Source organism: Rhamphochromis longiceps, linkage group LG20, assembly GCF_057381845.1.
Source record: "Rhamphochromis longiceps isolate RC_006_pf linkage group LG20, R_longiceps_female_GT1.1, whole genome shotgun sequence".
In the NCBI taxonomy this organism is placed as follows: Eukaryota; Metazoa; Chordata; class Actinopteri; order Cichliformes; family Cichlidae; genus Rhamphochromis; species Rhamphochromis longiceps.
In genome coordinates this window covers 2,952,031-2,975,431 of record NC_140576.1, presented here as the reverse complement: position 1 = coordinate 2,975,431, position 23,401 = coordinate 2,952,031, and the positions used below count along the sequence as shown (strand labels likewise).

Sequence of the window (23,401 nt, the reverse complement as noted above, 5' to 3'; positions counted from 1 at the left end):
ACGGTTTCCCCAGAAACGCTCTTGAGTTGATGTCATGTGAAGAAGCACTCTTCAGTAGCTCCTGTGAGGTTATCAACGGATGGGAGGAGGGAAAGCAAACATGTATCACTCACAAATTAAGTCTTCTACAAGACAAAAATAAAACAAACAATGGTTCTGTTTCTGTTTTTGTAGAATCATCAGAAGTCAGTATTTTTAATGTTGCATAACAGCAGAAGAAGCTGATGCACATCAGCTGAAGAGCAAATGTTACTAGAAAAATTGTAACTCTATTGATCTCAATAGATATACCGATAACACATATTATACCACTTTTACATAGATACATGTACAACAATCAACACACCAGACTGCAGTCTAATAGTAGCACAGACAAATTATAGTTATGTGAAGACTAATTAAATGCATGTACACACAGCACTACAGTGGCATGGTGGTACGCACTGTTGTCTTACAGACTCCTCCCACAGTCATGTATGGTTTGGTGACTGGTAATTCTAAATTGCTCATAGTGTGAGTGTGAATGGTTGTCTGTCTGTGTTAGCCCTCCAACAGACCGCCTACCTGTTCAAGGCGCACCCCACCTCTCACTTGATGGCAGCTAGGATAGACTCTAACGCCCAATGACCAAGAAGTGAATAAGTGGAAGAAAATGGTTGTAAGCATGTAGGCACAACAGTTGAGATATCCATAATCCCAATAAACAAGACAACTTATTGAAGCCCCACAATACGCTCTCCACGTGTTATACCCAATAGGCCTGTTTTTAGAAATGTTTCTGACAATAGAGAATCTCCCTTTGCTGTTATTAATGCAACTCTTGTGCTAAGAAGTCCTTAATCTCAATTTGCATGCTATGTTACCCACATACTGAAATAACCAAGGGCGTTTTATCAGGTCGACTACATATGTGGTCTTGCGTGAGAATCTGCCCAGCAGCTTAGTTTTTTAGGCCTGTCTGTGGATGTGAGACGTGACCTTAAAGTTCACACAGTAAAAAAAGAATGTTTGTGGGGGAAGGAAAGAAGTGAAATTTGTCTTAATAAACATGCCGGACAGATTACTGGACTGCTTCATAGCCAGCTCTCAGCTGACAGTGTTGACAATGAGCAGGATGTTTTCTGCTTATTCGAGCAGCTGGAAAATAGGCAACAGGCAGTGATCAAAACACCACGAGCTCTTTTGCAACACTCCTTTCCAGAGATTCTTCTCACAAAATCTTTAGAATTACTTTCCTTTAAATTTCAGAACTCTTAATCTGTTTGGCTCATCCACAGACACTGCTATAGTTTGTCTGTTAAACATTAGTTTCAATTGTAGCTGTGTCATGATTTGAAATAGGATGTAAAATTTTGCTATGCATTCATAATTAATAAGAAAAGATACACAGCTTTGAAGGGAACCATCAGTTTTTTTTCCTGTTAGAGCCATCACAGAATGATTTTTACAATCACCAACTACTTCCACCTGTAAACTTGTTTTGTTTTTACCAATTTGGAAAATGTCTCTATTTTCACACACAGATAAGGAGCACATTGTCCTGGGATAATGGAAAAGTTGGTCATGTTTCACATCAAATGTGTACAATTTCATTGAAAACAAGGACTCTCTAATAAGAGAAAGTTTACTACATATCAGTTTATTTGTGTTTTTAATATGATGTATTTTTAAAAAACCAAGTATTTTTTATAATTAAAAGAATGCATCTGACATATAACTGAGTACAACTTCCAAGACAAAAATGTTTCTAATTTATGCATATCAATGTTTTGCATATAAGCCAAATGATGAACAGCGTGTCATTTACTACCACGGACACTCCAGCCTGAAACACGCTGCACAAAACTCACCTCACAAGAATGAAGCATAACTCATCCTCTTACCTGCAGCAATATCATATGCCTGGGATACATAGCATTTATAAATAATCAAATATAGTAAAGTAATGTTTATATTTGTTGTTGTTGCAAGTTGACAACGTAAAAAATTACACGTTGACATGAAGATAAATTCATATATTCAAGTGATCCTTCTAAGCCTGAACCTGTGAGAACTTTATCACTAGGACCAGCTCTTTATGATCAACACCAGCTCATATAAAATTACAGTATTTCCTGGAATATAATATTGTTTTACACGTGTACAGTAAAGCTGATTTTGCCGTTTTTGTAGTGCGACTGACCCGCACTGTATTCGTTGTTCACGATGACTTGTGTAAGATTGTCTCGTTGAACATCTATATGAGCTCGTCCATCACCTACGTGTTTACTAAGACCTTTTTTCTGTCTTGCCTCCCTTTAAGTTCCCCCCTCCCAGCAGAAAGATAAAAAGGTTGATGAGACGGCTGACGAGGGAAAAAGTTTTATTCTGAAGTGTAACCCCCCACAAAGTTCTATGGAGCCTATCATTCACTGGATGGACTTAAGTGAGTACATTATCTGTCCATCTCTCTGCTTCCATTACATGCTTCCTGTCTCCAAGATTTTGTTGTGCATTTACCACTTCAGAGAAAGCAAGTTAGCAATTTATTTCTGCATCGAGACATCAACATTTCTGCAACATTTTTCCTCTAGTGCTTTTTTACAATCCATGCAGGATCTACATTTTTCAGTTCCTCTCATCCTGTTGCATCTGTATCTCCTGCCCAATCTATATCCTGCTGTTAATAAGCTCCTCTGTTATTGTAATTTTTTCCAATTCTTTTAAGCAGTTTCAATCATTTTGTCAACATTTTTCTCACTCCTTTTACTTCTTTCAGGGTTACGTCATATCGACCTTAGTAAGCGGGTGATGGCGGGGAAGGACGGCAATCTGTACTTTGCCAATCTGGAAAGTTCGGACAGCAGGGATGACTACACGTGCAATGTCCAGTACCTGGCAACACGCACGATTCTGGCAAAAGAGCCCACCTCTCTGACAGTCACCCAATGTGAGTTTTGTTGAAGATTATCTAAACTCATCTGACTCAGATTAAGCTGATAAGATAAGATAAGATAACCTTTATTAGTCCCACACGTGGGAAATTTGATCTAACCTGAATTAAGGGTGGGTTCCAGTTAACAACAGCTTTATTCAAAATGTAAACCAAAATAAAATGTCAAGGTCTTAAGGAATAAGAAAATTCAAGGCAATTTAGTTTACATTGGTGATTTTCTGATTGTGTGTAAAACAGGATCAGAAACAACAAAACAACAATTGATCATCAGGTAATCGATTCGATGGCTTCTCTGTGGTTGAAACATGTCTTTCAGAACAGTAAATGTGAGTCTCATTGTGGTGCTAGATAGAAAATAAATCAGAGGATCCCAGTCAGTCTGGCCTAATGTCTGGAAATCTGGCTTATCTGTACCAGCGTTCCTTGAATCCTACAACTATTGATACACTCAGAACTTTAAACAGGAGTTTAAATTATTCTCCAAGCGCGTATCATGGTTGTAAAAGTCATTCAGTTACGGAGCTGTTTTGAAAAATGACCAGTTTACATTCATACACCTCTTAAAATCTAACTTCTTTCATTCTTAAGGACATAAATGCTACATTTAAATGCCATATGCAGTATATTAGTTGAGGCCACATAATTAAACTACACATCACCATGTGGTGGCATGTTGTGCTGACCGAAGCAGTGACCAAATCCAGTAGGTCCCACTGAACCAGCAGGGGGTCTTCCTCTGCTCAGCCCATATTATAATGAGATTCAGCTCACACTGTGATGTGGCTGCCAGCAAGTGCGACCCAACTAGAGGTCAGAAAGATGAGCACATGTTAACATGAGACCTCTGTGTGTGTAGAGAGTCTAGATGATGATGTTTTGTTAGAAAGCTAAAGTCTATCAACATGAATCCATGCCCTGCATCTCTACTTGTGTTCTTCAGAGTCTTTAAAGTGGTTGCTGTGTCAGCAGCAGAGCAATCTAAAAAAATGACCCATGCATATGTATGAGTGTTTCTCTTTGTCTTTGTGGTTCCTCCTCTCTTTGTCCAGCCAACTCGGTACTGCGGAACAGAAGGCCCCAAATGATGAGACCTACTGGACATCACAGCACGTACCATGCCCTGAGGGGACAGACACTAGACCTGGAGTGCATCGTCGAAGGCCTGTGAGTGTCTCAGCGTGCACATGTGTGTGCGCTTCCAACCCCTTTAATTGGAAAACTTAAGCCTTCAATCTTACCTGTCTCTCATCCATCCACCCCACCCTACGCATTATTCCATTATGTCTTTTGCTTCTTCCTGCCAACTCTGCTTCCTGCTGCCATCTTGTCTTAATGGTCCTTATCATTCCTTCTGGCATTTCTCTCTCTGCCTGCTTGCTTTACTCTATGTCTACTTCCTCTCATTGTTTTTCTCTCTTCTCTTTAATCCCTCCATACATGTCATCCTTTCTAGTCCAACTCCAGAAGTGTCCTGGATGAGGAGGGATGGCGAGCTGTCAGAAACTCGGACCACCAAAGATATGTTTGACCGCCGCTTGCGCTTCACTAATATCTCGGAAAGTGACGGGGGTGAATACCAGTGTATAGCTGAGAACTCCCAAGGAAACACCAAACACATTTACATGTTGACTGTGGAAGGTATATCTCTTGCGTTTCTCTATTACACTCTCATTCCCTCACACACACATACACACATATATATATCTTGAGAGATAGTGAAAAAACACACAGCATGCTATTATTTTCCATTACATATTTCTAGGTTGATATTTTAATCTCAATATATATGATGTGGTTTGCTGACCATTAGAATGTTTTCGGGGTTTCTGTGGGTAGCTGCATAGACAGAAACCTCCCTCACTAACTTTTTTTGGAACTGCCATAAATTTGGGTTGTTAGTGAGAGCCTGTTAAAAATAACATCAGTCACAAGAGATGCCACAGAAGCAGAGACACCTTGTGGTTCACACTACACAATCAAACTGCAGAAACACCAGATCCTGCCATTTCCCCAGCTCCCCAGTGTCTTTCATAAGAATAGCTCTGCTTTGTAAACTTCCATGTTGAAACTAATGGGCTCATTTTAAAGTGCAACCTCATTTTTTTTTTAAATTCTATAAAAATGTAACACAGCTGCTTGCACAAATGTGCTTTTTTATGTTTCAAAAAAGTTTACCACTATGCTATATCGCCTCCTCTTTTAACAACACTCTGTAAACTCTTGGGCACTGAGGAGACCAATTAGTCTGAGCAAATTACAAAAACGTTTTCCAACTCCTGACTAATTAATGATGCGCCAAATGTTTGCAATGCGTGCCAGGTCCAGACTGCAGACATGACACAGAGACTGTTGTTATGTGGTTTGGCCTTATATCGCCAAATGCTTTCTCTGGGGAGGATGTTGTTTGGGTGGCAGCATATGTCACACAAAACTTTTTACATCGCCGGGCATTGATGGTACCTTCACAGATGTGCTAATTATAGTTATGTACACCCATGCCGCCAGAGATTACGGCTTTTGAACTGTTTAGTCTCTTTACGGTTTAGAGTGGAGGATTCACTTTTCATGCTTTCCAAGGAGGAATTTTTAGAATTTGAGAGGACAACTGAAATTAATGGAGAAAATGAGACTAACACAAGCTGCAGAGAAAAAATGTTACAGAATACAAACCAGGAAACGATAACACACAACAAAACACATACACTTTGCACAAGAAATTCAAAAACTGAAAGCATCAATGTAATTAACTAAAAAACTCAAAAAAACAATCCCCCAAACCAGAATTAATAATAAACAAGGGCACTCAGAGTGTGCAACTGTCCCCGAAGGTCTAAAACATCCAGGTTTTATGCTGATGTCAGCATTGGTAATATGGAAATTTAGTTTAGTGTAATCTTTTTGTGTCATTGTGAAGTCATATAATGGATATTAAGGGGCTCGTGGCTCAAGAGTTGGGAGTTCGCCTTGTAATCGGAAGGTGTAGAGCGCTTTGGGGTCCTTCGGGACTAGTAAAACGCTATACAAATACAGGCCATTTACCATATTAAAAATTAATGTTTTAAAGAGCTAAAACATGACTGGTATATTGCTTGAAAAGTCTGGAGATGGAAACTAAAGCTTTTTCCTAATTCATGTGGTCCTGAGCGTTGCCCTATTACCTTGAACCATTACATACTAAAATGGTGTATTTAATTATTTTAAACCATATGTTTGAAGCAGGACTTGAAGAAGTCTTTGGCTTCTCTAAGTTGTAAAAACTTGTGATTTTAAGATATATTCATGCAGTGTGTGATTTTGCGTAAGTGTATGACCTCTTTGTGATGTCATAGGGTTTTATATATAAAAAGTGTGTTGTGAAGCTCCCTCCATGACCTTTTTTCAATCAACAATTTTGACAAAGAGCAGTGTTGTGGTCACTTGCTTCATTTTTTTGTGCTTTTGTTGATACCTACAAGGTAGTAGAAACTCAGTCTTATAGTATTTTGCTTGTACTATTTGGAACTGATATATTCTGTCACTTGCAGCTGCACCTTATTGGATCAAGGAGCCAGTCAGTCAGCTATATGCCCCAGGTGAGACAGTCAGATTAGACTGTCAGGCAGATGGCATTCCCTCTCCTATCATCAGCTGGACCATCAACGGGGTCCCCATCTCAGGTCAGTGCACACACCTTAACATGCGCCACCACCATCTCCTGGCACTTAAGATGTACTGACAGCGTGTACTCTTTAACAGGAGTTGATAAGGACCCTAGGCGTACTCTGACAGCAAGCGGATCTCTGATCCTAGAGGATGTGGACTTTGGAGATACTGCCATCTATCAGTGTCGGGCCTCCAATAAACATGGAACCATCCTCACAAACACCAATGTTTATGTCATTGGTGAGTGCTAGTCGTTACGTGCTGTTTGTTTAACTGGATTTTGAGTTTGTTCTCTGTGTATCTCATTTGTCTTTGTGGGATGTTTCAGAGCTGCCTCCCCAGATCCTTACCGATGATGGGAATACATATGCGTATACAGAGGGCCAGAAGGCTTTACTGGAGTGTGAGACCTTTGGCTCTCCTAAACCAAAAGTGATATGGTGAGGCGGTATTGCATATTCCATCGTTTGCTGGCAGATTTTCCCATTAATACATTCTAAAAAGGTGATATTATTGCGTGGGTAGGTCTTCATGTGCATAAATTAACAGCTAAGTGTTGTTACATCTGGGCTGTGACTGTGAATTCTGTCAGTGTGGCAAATATCCAATCAGGCTTTGCTCATTGTAGTAAAACAGGAAAAGTGGCTTTTAAGTTATTAAATTTATCAGCCGCTGCAGTTGCTGAAAACCCTTTTTTTTAAAAAAATCACCCGCCAAATTTCTGATGTGTGTGTTGGTTTTTAAATTGATGAGTGTGTGTGTCTGTGTGTGTGTGTTTCACAGGGAAAGAAACAACGGCAGCTCCTTCCTTCTAGCAGATCGCAGAGTTAACCCTCTCAGCAATGGGTGGCTCGAGATCGCTAACGTCACCCACAGCGATGACGGGATCTACACCTGCACTGTGCCAAATTCCAATTTGTCAATCAGTGTTGAGCTGGAAATATTCAGTCAGTGACACTCACATGCTTAGAGACATAGTAACTCTTGCCAACTTTATTTATTACTTGTACCTCCTGCAGCTTGTCTCAGCATTGTATTGTTTGCTTTCTTCTGCAGATAGGACCGTGATACTGTCACCCCCACAGGCTCTGAAGGTCCGGGCTGGAGAGAGAGCCATTTTCACCTGCCTGGGCCTCGTCGACCCCAGACTCGACCCTCCTTTCATTCAGTGGAGAAAGAACAACCAGAAGCTGGCTGATTCCAACAGTGATGAAAAGTGAGACATTTTTATATCTGAAAATAAAGAGGATCATTTTGGAAATCATGAAAGGATGATTATGCTTGTGAGCCATTTGTTTATTGGGGTGGGGAATGAAGAGTTAGTGGGGAAGGATGGTGATAATAAATTGTAATTCATGATGACGATGACTGTATTTCCTCAGGTATACAATGGAAGGACCGGATCTCAAAATAACTAATGTGCAGCCAGATGATGAGGGAGTGTACACCTGTGAGATCATCACAAAACTGGATGTAGCAGAAGCCAGGGGTACCCTCACCTTATGGGGTAAGACCACTGACCACATATGACCACAAACCGACAAATGTCCAAACCCTGTAAACAACAGGCCTAAAATCATTCTGTAGTTATAAACTCCACCCCCACAAAAACAAACTCATTTAAAACCTTTATTGTGCATGTAGTGCATAGGTAGTCATGCTAGTAATAATACTGATGTCCCCTATCAGATCGTCCAGACCCTCCCATCCTCCTACAGATCTCTGATCCTAAGGATCGTACTGTCACCCTCAGCTGGACTCCTGGAGATGACCACAACGGCCCAGTGACAGGTGTAGTACAAACACATATAGTTGCACACTTTTAAGCACTGACATGTACAAAACCTTATACTTCACCTAACCTTAAAAACTACATATTAAGCCTATCTCTGTCACCACAAGGAGGACACATCCTCATGACTGCAAAACCCCCACAACACAATCATACAGACATGCACAGACACAGCTGTCTTTCTCCTACTTCAGAGTATTGGATTAGACATAGAAATAGGGAAAATGGAAGAATTAGGTCAGGACATTGTCCACAGTTGCTCTTTCTCACATGAAGCACACAGCTGGAGATCTGCCATATTAGATATGTTCTTACTGCTAGAAACACAATGTTTGATTTAGGCAAGCGTGGCATCCTTTTGGGGTGGGCGGGACACATAACATGACAACCTGTAAACAGATTGTCTCTACAACAATAACAAAAATACAGACACGCACACGGTTTGAGTGCTCAAATCGCTTAGAAAAGCTAGCTATCCTTATAGCTATACAATAAATCCAGTTCAGTTGTATTTATGTAGCACCAAATCACAACAACAGTTGCCTCAAGGTGCTTATATTGTAAGGTAAAGACTCTACAATAATAGAAAGAAAACAGAGAAAACCCCAACAATCAGGTGACACCCTATGAGCAAGCTGTATGGCGACAGTGGGGAGGAAAAACTCCCCTTTTAGCAGGAAGAAACCTCTGGCAGAACCAGGTTCAGGGGAGGGGCAACCATCTGCCATGGTCGGTTCGGGGTGAGTCGAGAAAGACGGGACAAAGGCAGACACAAATGCAGCTTTATGAGTGTTGAGTGTTTAGTTATGTTTCCATTACTTCCTTGGGATAATGTCCTTTCTCCATCATTCCTTGACTTTTGTCGTAGAGTATGTGGTAGAGTTTGAGGACCACCGTTCGAATGAGAGCGTCTGGAAAATGCTGGCCAGAGTTAGCGGAAACAAAGAACGTGCCGTTCTCTCCCTGTGGCCCTTCATGTCCTACCGTTTCCGGATCATTGCCATCAATGACGTGGGCAAGAGCGACCCTAGCAAACCATCTGGAATATACAACACACCTGCTGAAGGTAAAAGCCATGGATCTGTAGCTATATGTTTATGAACTGTCACAGTAAATCCCAAACAACACTAAACCATCTTGTTTGCTAATCCCAGCTCCAGATAATAACCCTAAAGATGTCAAGAGCGAGTCCATTGAACCGAACACTCTGGTCATCAGCTGGAAGGTATATCTCTTACCTGAATGCACCATTTGGTCAAAGCGGTTACTGATAATATTTGAGAAATGGTCTTATTTGGCTGCTGCTCCCATCTTTACAGAAAATGAACAAAACCGAGGTCCACGGACCTGGCTTCAAGTACTGTGTGCAGTGGAGACAAGCAGTGGGTGGTGGGCCCGACTGGCACGAGAAAAATGTAACAGAGCCGCCATTCCGTGTTGACAATGTCGGGAACTTCTCTGCGTATGAGATTAAAGTTCAGGCTTTCAATGAGATAGGGAGGGGACCTGAGCCAGACACAGTCATAGGCTACTCAGGAGAAGATGGTACTATATTTTTAAAAAAACTATTACTTTTTCAGCACACTTTTCTTTTCCTGGGATTTCTTCTACTTGGCATTCTAACCCGTCTCCTTCCTGTCTGTCATTGGCGCTCAGTTCCTTTAGAGGCCCCGATGGATGTGGGTGTTGAAATAATAAACAGCACTACAATCAAAGTGACCTGGGCACCTATAGACAAAGACACGGTCAGAGGACACCTGCTGGGATACAAGGTACTGCCCTAGTATCTCATCTGTTGTTTGGCCTGACGTATGCATGAATAATACATGAGTGGTTTTAAAGTGGAGGCAGACAGATTGTAGCTTAGTGGCGTCAGGGTACTTTGTAGTTTCAAGGTTGTAAAGCCCTTTCTCCCCCTCAAAATATATCTCACACTCTAGAAATACTCCTTTTATTTTGGTTTTTTATGATTCATGTTTTAGTAAATGCTCTGTCCCTGCTTTTAAAGTCTTAGAGAACCAAATGAGAACATCAACAGAGTCATAATATAAATGTAACTAAATGCAATAAATGTTACAGTTTTCCTCATTTGCTTGGGCTCAGTTAATGAATGAGCGCTAAACCTGTCGAAAGGATGAAGAGCATCACGAAAAGCATTTTGTTTTCTTTGTTAGGTCTTTCAAATGTTTCAGAACACTTAAACAATTGTCTCATCCCAGCTTTGTGTGTTTTGAGATTTAATTATTGTATATGTCCTTGTGTTCCAGATAGGTCACATTTCTATCATCCAGATAGTTTTTGCCTCCAAAATATGTTGGCATGTAAATCATCCATGCAGAATACTCCATATAAATGTCCAAATCTGTTGGCGTAAGCCATGAGTATGAGAATTGATTACAACAATGTTAGAGAGGAATAAGGATGTGTGGTGGTGAAGCAAGGAGAAGATGTTTCAATACCTGAGGCCAACCATCCAAAGCAAAGGACAGAGCACATGAGAGGGAAGAAGAGAGTGCAGGCAGGGTGGAGTGTCAGGGTAATTTGTGACACAAGGATAGCAGCAAGTGTGAAAGGGAAGGTCTACAAGATGGCAGTGAGACCTGCTGTGATGGATGATTTCAAAACTGTAATTTGGAAACAAAAATAATTTGGTTAGGAGCGATCAGGACGTACACGGTTAGAAATGAGAACATCAGAGCAACGGCTCAGGTTTGGACACAAAGTTAAGAGAGGAAAGACTGAGATAGTGAGGACATGTGCAGAGAAAGGAGTGGATTTATTAAATAAAGCTGCCAGGCAGGAAAAAAGAGAGGAAGACCATCAAGGATGAGGTGAAGAAGGACATGAAGAGGGTGGTGAGGATACGATGAGATAAAGGGGGATGATCCACTGTGGTGACTTGTAACAGTAGCAGCCTGAAAGAACAAGAAAGAACAGAGGATGTTTATAATTTGTTATCCTGCCAAACTGAGTTTTGGGAGATTCATCTTCAGATTCAGTGACTTCAAAACTGTTCAAAGAAATGTGCCTGAGCAACTGAGATAAACTGTAATTTTCCAAATATAAATAAAAAAATTAATCCTCATTTGTGATGTCCTCTTTTGCCAGATCCACTATACCAGGAAAGTGCATAGGAGCCACCACCGAGGCCGCAGGGCACAAGAGTTAGAAAGCACTGTGGTGGTGAAAACGGAGCCCAACGAGAAGAAGAAAGTGATCAGTGATCTGAGGCCGTTCTCCAACTACACCCTTAAGGTGACTGTATACAACATAAAGGGAGAAGGACCCTTCTCTGAGGCGCTGCCCTTTGAGACTCCAGAGGGAGGTGAGAATAAATGGGTTAAAGAGGCTAGAAATAAAGCTAGAAAAGGGAGAAGTGATGACAAAGTGGTTAAAGATGTTTTATTGCAGATGATACAAATAAGAGTTCAAGAAACATGGCAAAGGGAGAGGGAGAACTATATGCATGAAGAAAAAAGAAATGAGACTGGTAGCAAGGGGTGATGATAGTAATATCTATCATCACATCACTCTAAGTACATTATCATCATGCATTTTTTGTATTTTTGCTAGTCCCTGGTCCTCCCTTGACCCTGACCCTAGACAGCCCATCAGAGACAGAAATGACCCTCCACTGGACACCTCCTGGACAGCCCAATGGAGTGCTTATTGGATATCTGCTGCAGTACCAACAGAGTGAGCATGTGTCTATTTCAACCTTGCCAGCGAAGTGAACATTGAGTAAAATCCTTCAAGTTGGAAGTTCTTCTATGCTGCAATCAGACATTGGAAAAACGAGCAATGCATCTCCAGTGAAATCAATAGTGCTAAAAATGTCAAAAGGAAAGCATCCTAATGAGCTTATCAGTCAGTTACTTGTCACCATGAACAATACAGTATCCATACATGTGTTGACAACCAAAAAGTGATTAAATGGTTTTTTGGCACTGCTGTGGTCAGTTACAGAGAGTGATGACAGCCCCATGCAGGTGGAGACAATAGATGACCCCACAGTCACCCACATCACCCTGAAGAACCTGGACCATAAGAGCCACTACCGTTTCTACCTCAGGGGGCGGACTGCTGCTGGGGATGGAGTACCAACAACGATGAAGGGTGCCACTATGCTGGATGGAGGTATAAAGCCGATTCAGTCTTTTAATATGTAAAAGCTATTAAATTAAACAAAAATTTGATTTGCACTTGTCTGAATGCATTACAGTAGTTCCTATGAACATCAGCCTGTCTGTGGGGGAAAACGCAGTGAACTTTAGCTGGGTACCAGAAAAGAGACACAGGAATGTTGGCTTCCAGATCCAATACCGCAACAAGAACGGTATAATATTCACACTAATCTGTGCATAAGTTACGCATCTTTGCATTCAACCTTTTAAAAGGATTATTACCTTGTGGGAGTAGCTACACAATCCTGAACAAGAAAAGAAAAAGACAGGTTTCTTGTTGTGCTTCTGCAGATGGCAATAAATGGAAGACGACAGAGAAGGTGAACTCCTCTCAGTCTTTCTACCAGATCCAGGGCTTGACTCCTGGCTCCTATTATTCTTTCCAATTTATCTACAACAACACAACCTTCTTCAAGACTGGAATCGAGACAGAAGGAACAGGTACTATGAGCCTTCATTCATCCTCTTTCCTTTTATCCCTACTGCTCTCTCCTCTGGGTTTCCCGCAGCTAAAAATATAAAGCCTGATCCTACAGAGAGTGTCTTGCAGTTCTTTCTCTGCCTGTGAAGTGCTTTCAAAGACTTTTGTGAAAAGAGAGCTTGGTTAGCCATATGAAATGATCCATTACTTGTGTTTGTTTGCTGTATTTTGCTGTATTCTTTGGTTCCCTGGTGAAATGCCAGCCTGTCAGAATGCATAATGATCTGTCTCCTTTGCTCTAGATTCTACTCCTTCTTTTATCTTGGTCTCCCTATCTGTCTCATACTTTCCATTTGCCGTGTATTTCATTCCTGCTTCCTGTTACCAAAAAAGCTCTAACTCCTCTTTCTACCACCTTCTTTTTTCCTCTCTTAAGGAGTAACAGAGATGCAGCCAAGCTTTGCAACACAGGGCTGGTTCATTGGCGTTGTGAGCGCCATTGGGCTGTTGTTGCTGATCCTGCTCATCCTCTGCTTCATTAAGAGGAGTAAAGGGGGAAAGTACTCAGGTCAGTGTGACCTACCCTAATAACTGTTTAATATTAGGAGCTATTAAACTGAAGCTTGATGAGCAGCAAGTTTTGTGTAGGCAATGCTGGCCAGTCTGGAGCCATAAAGCTGTCCGACGCTGCTGTAGAAAAAGAAGTGAAACGCTTACTGGCTTACTGCACCACAGTAAATATATTATATTGACTGGGGAGAATATTACGTGTTCTTTTAAATCAATCCCAAACAGTTTGATTAACTTTCTGATCTGAACTGTAAATATCTGTCCCATTTCACTCAACCTGCTTTCTCATGCAGCTGTCATGTCAAACATGAGACAGACCTCTAAGCTTACACTTCCTTGCTTTGACAGTAAGGAATAATCTCTGGCTCTTTCTGAAAAAGACAAAAAACGTAAAATAATGGTCCATGTCTGACTGAAAAAAAAAACAGACTTTTAGCAATTTTCACATGAGAGAGAAGTGAAGACAAACCAAATAATAAGGCTGATGATACCTACCGCCATTCTAATTGGCTGTTATATTTTTAGAAAATCAGTGAGAACTTAAAACTATAATACAGATAAACTGATACTATCTACAGATAGTCCAGCTTTTTTGCTCCACCTAAGCATCCTTTAATAAAACTTCACTGTTGAGATCTGAGACTTACAGTGGCTTTAGATAGAAGCCAGATTAAAATCTGACTATAATGAAATCTGTCACATTCTCAGTGAAAGATAAAGAGGAGGGCCCAATGGACTCAGAAGCTCGGCCCATGAAGGATGAAACTTTCGGAGAGTACAGGTGTGTCATCTGAATGAACGCTGTTTCCTGGATGCTTTGTTACGTTTCTGCACATTGATTTCTAACACAGCCCTGATTCCCTCAGCACTGCTTGGTTTTCCTAACCCTCTCTGTTCCTTTCATTGTCACTCTCCTCCCTAATGCCTGCCCCTGTTATGCAGATCTCTAGAAAGGTATGCTGCGATATGATTTAATATCCTTAACCCACTTAATTTTTACCTCTGCCAATGCCTCACTTACCTTCTGCCTTCCCATAAACATTCAGACTAATTTTAATGTAATATATTTGTTTACTGATTGCATTATGTTCAACAGTTCAAAATCCAATAATGTTCACCTCACTGTAATGTGAGACCCTGAAAAGCAAATAGTCACGATTTATAACCTGGAACCGACTATTTTTAAAAAAAATTACTTAAAATATTAGTACATAATATTCAACCTTTGGCATGTAGCACTGCATTTTTCGTATGTATCATGTTAACATTTCTTGCTTTTGACCTCTTCTGTTCTTCATGCTGCAGTGATCTTGAGGAGAAGCGAACAGCCAGCCAGCCGTCCCTGTGTGAGAAGAGCAAGCTGTACAGCGAAGACAACCTCGACTTCAATGGCAGCAGCGCCATGACCACAGAGCTCAACATGGATGAGTCTCTGGCCAGCCAGATCAGTCGTCCCAGTGGCGGTCCAGAAGGTTTCCACGGCCTGCCAGAGAACGCCCCGCTGAACCCCACTACCTTCTCTCCCGCCACCAATGGCGTGCCCAACTCAGTCACCATCCTCGATTAACCCCCACACATCCACCGGGGACCATCAGACCAAAATATGTCAACACGTATGTGCCCATATGCTCCTGTTCCCTACTGACTTGCTGATCTGTACTCCGACGACTAATAAACAATCATATTCAGATGTCCCTGGCAGCCATCTGATTGACTAGACTATATTGACCAAAGGAGTGTCCAAAGTAGTGGACAGCGATAGTGATATAAGCCCTACTGACATGAACGTGCCCTTTGACCTCCCTTCATTTTCCTGTGCAGTTTACAACTAATGAAAATGACTAACATTCATTTCTCTCGCTCCTCTTTCGTTCTCTCAGCAAACAACAGCGCAGATGCATAAAGACAGAATGTTGTACAGTTAGAAATATCAGGGGGTGTAGGTATGGTCATGTAAAGATGCAGAGTAGTGCATTAAAAGTAAAGGATGATGGTAGAACCCAGTGTAGGGAACAAGACAGCTAATGCTGCTGTAAAAAAAAATCTTGAATCTTAGATATGAATCATGTTTGATGTACTTCCCACATGATTTTGTCTAATTGCCATTTAATGTCTCCGATTGTACTTGCCAGTGACATTTTTTTCGTTTTACGAGCGTGTTTGAATACCAAACATCATTTTTTTGTTGCTGTTGTTGCTGTTGTGTCATTTTTTGTTACGTAATCATTTTTCATATTGTTTTCTATACTATTTATATAAAAAGCTACGGCACATTTCATAGATTAACATGTTTTCAGCAAAATCAAGTGAAGCCAAGTTTCTTACTATTTGGATGCATTAAGTGGAACTTGCTGTGAAAATGCTGAGTAGCATCTGGTGTATATAGCTGCATCTACACTTATCTATTTAGCCATATTACAGTATTATAGATCCTTATAAGTTCCTGTGCCTGCTGGGTCTGCATAAAGCACCAGATTGATGTCATTACTCTCTCGCCTTCCCACCAGAAGTGTAATGTCATTTTTGAAAACGATGTTGTAATTTTTTTGTGTGTCGAGACCTATGTGTAGTTTCTGTATCGCTGTCTTTGTCTCTTTCTACGCTGTATTAAAACATTGTCTCTAATTAACAACCTTTCATACCTGCTCATCTCATACTAAACAAACTGAGGTGCAGTATTTATGTATATTTCAGATAAGAGGGTGGCGTCTAGTGCGCAAACACTCTCTCACGTTTTATTTTCAAACCTTCCTCAATGCAAGCTGATATTATTGACAGTTGTAAAGGCTGCCATTTGATATATGACAAAGGTTAAAAAATAGTTGTTTATATCAAACAGAGAATGTATTCCTTTCAGGGTTAGGCAGACACTGTATTTACTTGCTTCTGAAAATAATCTGAGCTAAAAAGGTAAAAGGAGAGTAAAGTCACAGGAAGAGCCGGGACCATTTGTTTTCCCTCTGAATGTAAATACAACCCTTACAGAACCATGTTTGATATGAAAATGTGAAAAATGTGCAGGTTTAAAGCCACTTCACTTAATTTTAAAATGTTGCAAATTGTAGTTTTTTTCCTTCTCTGTACTATTGCTATGAATTCAGACTTTTCTGTTATCGACAAACGATCACAGTGAGATTTGGGTGTAGCAAAAACATACTCCATAGTTGAATAAAGGAGAAAAAAAAAAAAAAAGGAAAAAAAAAAATCACATTGTTATGTAGATGTTTTTGCAAACATATCGAAATTTGAAAACGGGAAAAAAAAAGAGTCAATTTAGTGTCACTTAGTGAAAGTAGTTACATTACAATTTAAGCTAGGATTGCGCTCATGCCCTTAATCATCCAGCAATGCAGTGCAGTGAATATCTGTGGAGTTTTTGTCTGATGAAGTTGTGCGGGGCAGAAATGCAGTGAGCCACAGGGAACACTTAAACGCGATACTCTCCCTTCTCAAACAAAAGCTCGCCACTGGCCAAATATCAACTGTAGTCTCCGAGGTAGAATATGAGATGTCTAAAGAGGCTAGTGGCACTGAAGGAGGTTTGTGTAAGCTCCCTGTTGTTGGTTAAACAGACACACTCAGGACAAATAAAGCTTTTAAAAAAAATCTATTTTCATACAGGAGCGACGAATGACGCAAGATATGCCAATATTCTAACTCAACTATCTGCTGCTAAACAACTGTGTGTCAGTGTTTGGGGGCAAATGTTAGCTCTGAATGAGGAATGAGTGTACACACACAGATACTCACTCGACTGCCGCTCACTCTTTGCTTTTCATGTTTTGTAGGGGAAACCTGGGGATGCTGGCCTTTGCTTTCTCACTGTGGTTGTTCTTTCTTTTTTTATATAGCTAAAGAAGAAAAATCGATTGAAAATGAATTGGTTTGTGTAGAGAAGCTTCTCTAGGACTCAAAAACAGACATTTTAAGTGGAAGTAAGACGAAACAGAAGGGGCAAGGGAGGCCAGGGGGTGTGCGCCGCTGCTGGGGATGATATGCCTCTTCACAGAGTGTGGGGTGCAGTATTAGCACAATATGATGATGCCTATATTTGTCATGGGTGGATGACTGGAGCTGTGGGTCTTCTGCCACTTTTGGGGCCAATATTGTAACTGCATTATGAAGCTACTGCTGTAACTGGATATATGACTGAAAAATAAAGTACGTGGAACAATCTGTACCAAAACAGGCTCCCATTTTTTTGTCACTAATCAGAAATAACCGTGTTAATCGGGAGGAAATCTATGTCACTTATGTTATGATTAATGTTCATCCAGTTCACACTGATTCATTGATTAACCAGGTTTATTTAGCCCAATGCCACAGGAGGACAAGCTAATGTCAGGTCACTGGCAGTCAGCGGGAGCTGGTGTTGAATTGATAAAAGTAGTCCTTGGTGGGTTTGTTGGTGTACAGTCTCTTATTCAGGTACTCTTGCCTGGGGCAGAAACAGAAATTTAAACACAGTAAGTAGCTTGTCCCCCTAAATGTTTATAAAATCTGAAATCTCTATTTCCATATTTTATCACCTAAGCCTAAAACACATTTGCTGATTAGTGTCTAATCAGAAAGTGTATGAATATGTGGGCAGTGCTTACTGTGCCAGCTGCTCTCGGGCCAGCTGCATGTTGTAGCGGTCCATCTGAATTCTCCGCTCTCTATTCAGCTCGGCTGCTCTCAGGTCCTCCTTCTCGGCTTCTCTGGACAGCTTCAGCAGCTTCAGGTCCCAAGCTGCTTCACGGATCTTTTCAGCATCTCGCTGTTTCTGAAGGCAGAGAGGAAATAAATCTAAAAACACACTAAACTTGTTCTCCTAAAGGCAATTCTGCTTCATTATGATTTAGGTTCCCAAACTTTCATGCTGATTTTGGGTGACTTTAACATGCCTGTAGATAACACTGAGAAATGCAAAGCTTCAGAGCCAAATAATCTGCTGGAGGTCTTATGGCTTGGTAACTGGATCCACCCAAATGTTTTTTTCTGTGTTAGCACTTTATGTTTATGCTTATTCTTGCCACTATTGCATCTTGAAATCAATGTTGATCATGTTAATCCAGGTCCAGGCACTAATGGAAAGTTTGGGGCCTTATTTTAGTACACTAGAAAGACTAGAAAGATACCATCATCCTGAATAAGGAGAAAACTGATATACACTGGTATATTTTTCTAATATCTCCAGCACACTAAAATAAGACCTTTTATTACTTGTTCAAACCAACTTTCAGTGCCTGGATGCTGGTTTGAGCACCGCTGGCTTGATGGACACTAGTAGTGCTCCTGTTACATTTACTAGCTTCCAATTAGTTTTAGAATTGATTTTTAAAGGTTAGTGCTTTTTTAAGGTGACGCAATGTTTGCGACCTCAATATCTATCTGACAAGCCAGTAAGCTACCCGCAGACCTCATGGATTATTTACAGAGTCTTAAGCAACACTGGTGATGTGGCTTTTATCTTTTCGCTGCTGAAACAACCTTCTGAATCACATCAGGAGTACTCCAACATTTGCAGTGTTTAAAACAACACAAAAAGGAGGGACAAACCTAAGTTGAACACCATTTCCACTGTGGGAGAAGAGCTACAAAAACCTGGGTATTCACATCAATAACAGACTGGACTGGAAATGCAACTCTGAGGCTGTCTGGGTCATTTAATGAATTCAGTAAAACACTATTGTCTGTTACTGCTAGTGCAATCTTCTTTGTAGGTTTGTTTTGGGGTAGCAGCGTCAGAGCCAGTGACGCTGGAAAGCTGAACAAGCTGATTAAAGGCTGAGTCTGTGCTGGGGACTAGCCTGAAGCCCCTAGAGCAGGGGTGCTCACACTTTTTCCGCATGTGAGCTACTTATAAAATGACCAAGTCAAAATGATCTACCCACTACAAAAATCCAAAACATATACTTATTTATAAATATATTGAGGATTCTTTATATCTACAATGTATATACATGCATAACCGCAATATCCAATATTTCACAACACAATTAACTATGTAAATTTTTTGTCATTACCTGAGTTTACTCTGATGACTTGCACTGAATTGAATCAGCCAGGGATGCATAGTCCGGACAGTAGCTGCTGACGGCCAGGTTTAAGAGAAAAAACCGAGAGCTAAAAATTGGAGTTAACTCGCTGACTAGCTTGTCAGTTTTACTACACTTCGCGCCGCTGTTTGCGCATGCGCAGCGACCTAAGCGTCAGAAAAAATCTGCTGTCATCTGACTGGCTTCCCTGTATCAATCAAGTGACGGGATGGATGATAGGCTGGCATCTATTTTTTTTAATGCCATGCGATCTACCAATATTACCTTTGCGATCGACTGGTCGATCGCGATCGACGTATTGAGCACCCCTGCCCTAGAGGGAGTTATTAAGAGCAGGATGTTGCACAAACTGCTAAACATACTGGACAACACACGACATCCCCTTCATGACTGTTGTCAGCAGGTGACTCCCTTAACTCTGCTTTAATAATGACTGACATTAGTATTTTAATGTATTTTTTAAAGTTATTTATTTCTTTTTGTTTTATGAACTTTAATTCTACTTATTTTATTGGTTTTAAATGATCATTTATACTCATCTGTCAATAGTTTTAATTATCTTAATATATTTCTCTATTTTATGGACTGAAGGTATCGATCTCATATACATGTATATTTTTACTAGTAATATTGCACTGTTGCTTTTTTGGTTGTTTTTACTTGTGAATACAGACTTTGTAGGTTTCACATTCCCGTCTTATGTTTTTGTTTTTTCAAGTCTAGGATTATTTTCTTTGTGAGTAATCTCCTCAAAGCTGAAATCCTTTTTGAAAACAACCTGTGTAGAAAAGTTGGCACAGATGTCAAAAACTCTTTCCCTTCATCCCAAAATGGTCGCGGCAGATGGCTTGCCCCCCCCCCAGCCTGGTTCTGTCTAAGGTTCAACAAGAGTTTTTCTGTCCCACTGTCACCAAGTCGCTCGATTGCTGTTGTTTATTTAACTAATATTTTAGGGTCTTTAACCTACAATATAAAGTGCTTTGATGTGACTGCTGTTGTGCATTGCTGCTGACAGAGCTGAATTAAATAAAAAATAATAAAAAAGAAAACACTAATTTCAAATCCACACATGCAGTACCCAAGCACAAGTACTTGCCCTGCCCAATTCCCCTGCTGGCCACCTCTGTACTCAAGGGATTATGTGGACATGGTATTCTACATAACATATATGGAATACCGTGTGCAGCTTTGACTATATTACTGTGGAGTACCGAGTGTAATACCTGTCTCTCAAGGCATTGTTGTTCTCTCTCCTGCTGAATGCTTTTCAGCTGTTCGGGGCTCATTCCTTTCCACCTGTCTGGTAGAACCTGTGGTGGCCTCCCTCCTCCCACCTGTCTCTCTGTTGCCTCTGCACACTCTGTCATCATGTCAGATGTCATTGTATGCCACATCTCTGCCAGATTTTCCTGTTCCTCTCTCTTGCGTTGCTCCTCCAGTTTCTCTGCTTGCTCTTTAGCCTGTGTGTACAGGACATGGTGAGGCTTTAACACAGATCCAGGGACAGTTAATTGATTATCCCACTGATGACTGATGATTCAGAAGCATTGCAAAACCCAGTTTCTAAAATGTGGTTACTCCTAGCATAGAGCTACCAGTCAGCCATATGGCGAACGTCGTCCTGAGAGAGCCACTCAGTCAGCTGTATTTGCTTGTGCATCATGAGTGGTTATTAGTGAAACCACTAAACACTATGAAAAAGTACAGTGACCTGAAGGATTTACAATGATTCCTCCCAATGGGGGATTCAGCCGAGTGCATTCAGGCAAATGAGGGAAGAGCTAAATGGAGGCTTTTAAAAACAGACAGTAACCATGCATACATCAAAGCCGTTTAACCATCCATGTTGCCTGGTGCCAAATAATATGATTGCCGCCATCCTGCACCAAGTGTGTGTATGCATCATTTGACATTTTCAGCTTGCAATTCCCACATGACAACATCATGTCACAGCTTGCCCCTTCCCACCCCCACCCCTTTTAGATTTTGCCTTGAGCATTCACATTAGTGAGTGGTGTGTGCATATCTGTTTGCCCATCTGTATACTGTACCAGAGCCTGATTGTAGTTCTCGAGCGCGATGCGGCTGGCTCTCTTACACACCTCCTCGAGGGCAGCTTGTTGAGCCCCTCTCATGTCTTGTTGCACCAGCTCTTTGCTCGCAAGCATCTCTGTGACACACATGATTTGGGGATCATCTGATGTGTGTTTTTCCACACCTGCCTTAGCTGTTGTATTTGGCTCTTTAACTGCACACTTCACACTTACAGTAAAGCTCTTAGGGATAAGCATCCATCACTGTCACCTGGTAATAAGGGCTGTGCATGGGAGTGTATGATTGTTTGTGCAGGAAAGCATGAAGCATGTGTGTGATGTACAGAGGTTGTAGAGTAAATGATGTAAACTCATTAGGAATGCTAGTGAATGTGTGTACTTGTGTGTGTCTCTTTTCACCTATGTGCTTGTCTCGCATGTGCCGTTTTTCATTCTCGTCCATCTGTGCTCGCAGATCTCGTTCTGTCTTTCTTATTTGTTCTCTCATCCTCAGCTCCTCTCCGACACCCTCTCCCTGTGCATGAAACAAGGACAGATGACCATAAGAGGTAACAATATTACATATTTAACCATTAGCTGGACCCCCCCTCCCGGTCTTTAAAGCTTACAAATCCCCTGCTTTGTCAGAGCTGCCCTACCTTAAAGATTTGCATACTGGCAGGCCCTAGCTCATTCTCTGGAATGGCGATCTTGAATGCCCCCTTCAGGCCAAATTTAAGATCAGCATCACGAGAGTCCTCTGGTCGCTGATGAGTAGCCCAGTAATTGGTGAGTTCAGAATTCAAAACTCTTCGCTTCTCCTCTTCAGCATTGTTCTGCTGCACCAGTGCTTCATCTTGGTATATTCTCAACTTATCTGTAATACATTAAAAATACACCTATGACCAACCAAAGCTAATTAATGGAGAGGGCCTGAAATAATAAGGGACTAGGGGACTTGCATTTATAGCGTCTTGCAGGAATTATGTCTGCAATTAAACTGCTTTAATTCTAACTCATCCATGTCCTTCAGTTTACCCAAAGCTTTGTCCATTTGTTTCTCCATGTTTTGCTGGTGTTTCTTCTCCTGGACTTGTTGGTTTAGTGTATCTAGGTCGAGACCCATCACACGAAGCCGGGTGTTGAAAATGCGGGCCTTGCGTGCTGTTTCTGCAGCCCTACGCCTCTCCACAGCCTTTTCCGTGGACTCGTCTACAGGCAAATCCACTTTGAACATGTTCAAAGTTTCTAGTGACTTCCTAAAGAGACAGCATTACGAGACTTGTTATCGGAGCTGATAATCTTGCTTGAAAATAAATTATTAAAGAAATGATTGTGCCGATTGAAATATAAAATCCTGGTGGGGTTCATCTTCAGAGCGATTTGCTCCTGTCATCACCTGATAACATCAAAAACCAAAGGCAAGGCAGAAGTAGACTAAATCAAATGTCTCTTCCTTAAAAATGGACATAAACCTCTGATCAACTTACCGCTGACGTTATAAATCTGTTCAGTTTCTTTCAATATCAGTGAATGAAAATCTGCTCCTGTTGTGTTTGGAGACCCTTGGTAACCATGGAAACAAGTGGCCACATATCGCTATGCTGGAAACACATAACAAGAGTGACAGGACCAGCTAAGGAAATGTCTTTTTATTTTTAATAATGTGTATATTCTGTAATAAAGTAGCATTAATAGTAGTAAAAAGTGATATCCAAGGTCGATCACAATCAAAACACGACAAACTCCAGACAACTAAATTTTGTCTCGCGAGAAACTGTGA

At 41.0% G+C, this 23,401-nt stretch overlaps 2 protein-coding genes across 4 annotated transcripts in view; one reads left to right on the top strand and one right to left on the bottom strand.

Moving 5' to 3' along the window:
• Nucleotides 1-17,717, top strand: part of l1cama (L1 cell adhesion molecule, paralog a) — a 43,382-nt gene extending 25,665 nt beyond the window's left edge. For 2 of the 3 annotated variants that reach the window (XM_085392764.1, XM_085392762.1), the window contains 24 exons: nucleotides 2,303-2,425; nucleotides 2,759-2,929; nucleotides 3,985-4,099; nucleotides 4,389-4,573; nucleotides 6,460-6,591; nucleotides 6,671-6,817; nucleotides 6,906-7,017; nucleotides 7,361-7,524; nucleotides 7,634-7,793; nucleotides 7,960-8,084; nucleotides 8,267-8,368; nucleotides 9,238-9,435; nucleotides 9,524-9,594; nucleotides 9,689-9,914; nucleotides 10,026-10,141; nucleotides 11,478-11,694; nucleotides 11,943-12,065; nucleotides 12,330-12,506; nucleotides 12,592-12,705; nucleotides 12,845-12,994; nucleotides 13,411-13,542; nucleotides 14,253-14,325; nucleotides 14,487-14,498; nucleotides 14,850-17,717. In XM_085392764.1, coding sequence (XP_085248890.1) covers nucleotides 2,303-2,425; nucleotides 2,759-2,929; nucleotides 3,985-4,099; nucleotides 4,389-4,573; nucleotides 6,460-6,591; nucleotides 6,671-6,817; nucleotides 6,906-7,017; nucleotides 7,361-7,524; nucleotides 7,634-7,793; nucleotides 7,960-8,084; nucleotides 8,267-8,368; nucleotides 9,238-9,435; nucleotides 9,524-9,594; nucleotides 9,689-9,914; nucleotides 10,026-10,141; nucleotides 11,478-11,694; nucleotides 11,943-12,065; nucleotides 12,330-12,506; nucleotides 12,592-12,705; nucleotides 12,845-12,994; nucleotides 13,411-13,542; nucleotides 14,253-14,325; nucleotides 14,487-14,498; nucleotides 14,850-15,111 — 3,407 coding nt within the window. In that variant the 3' untranslated portion in view covers nucleotides 15,112-17,717. The remainder of the gene's footprint in view (nucleotides 1-2,302; nucleotides 2,426-2,758; nucleotides 2,930-3,984; nucleotides 4,100-4,388; nucleotides 4,574-6,459; nucleotides 6,592-6,670; nucleotides 6,818-6,905; nucleotides 7,018-7,360; nucleotides 7,525-7,633; nucleotides 7,794-7,959; nucleotides 8,085-8,266; nucleotides 8,369-9,237; nucleotides 9,436-9,523; nucleotides 9,595-9,688; nucleotides 9,915-10,025; nucleotides 10,142-11,477; nucleotides 11,695-11,942; nucleotides 12,066-12,329; nucleotides 12,507-12,591; nucleotides 12,706-12,844; nucleotides 12,995-13,410; nucleotides 13,543-14,252; nucleotides 14,326-14,486; nucleotides 14,499-14,849) is intronic. The other variant, XM_085392763.1, reaches the window with a different exon arrangement.
• Nucleotides 17,718-17,831: 114 nt separating this feature from the next.
• On the bottom strand, nucleotides 17,832-23,298 carry ribc1 (RIB43A domain with coiled-coils 1). Its single transcript, XM_085392766.1, has 8 exons — nucleotides 23,109-23,298; nucleotides 22,657-22,877; nucleotides 22,278-22,495; nucleotides 22,039-22,153; nucleotides 21,637-21,755; nucleotides 20,809-21,045; nucleotides 18,143-18,309; nucleotides 17,832-17,982 (listed from the first exon to the last, which is right to left on the bottom strand). Exons 2-8 carry the CDS (start codon nucleotides 22,853-22,855, stop codon nucleotides 17,901-17,903), a joined length of 1,137 nt encoding a protein of 378 aa, XP_085248892.1. The 5' UTR covers nucleotides 22,856-22,877; nucleotides 23,109-23,298; the 3' UTR covers nucleotides 17,832-17,900.
• Nucleotides 23,299-23,401: the final 103 nt, after the last annotated feature.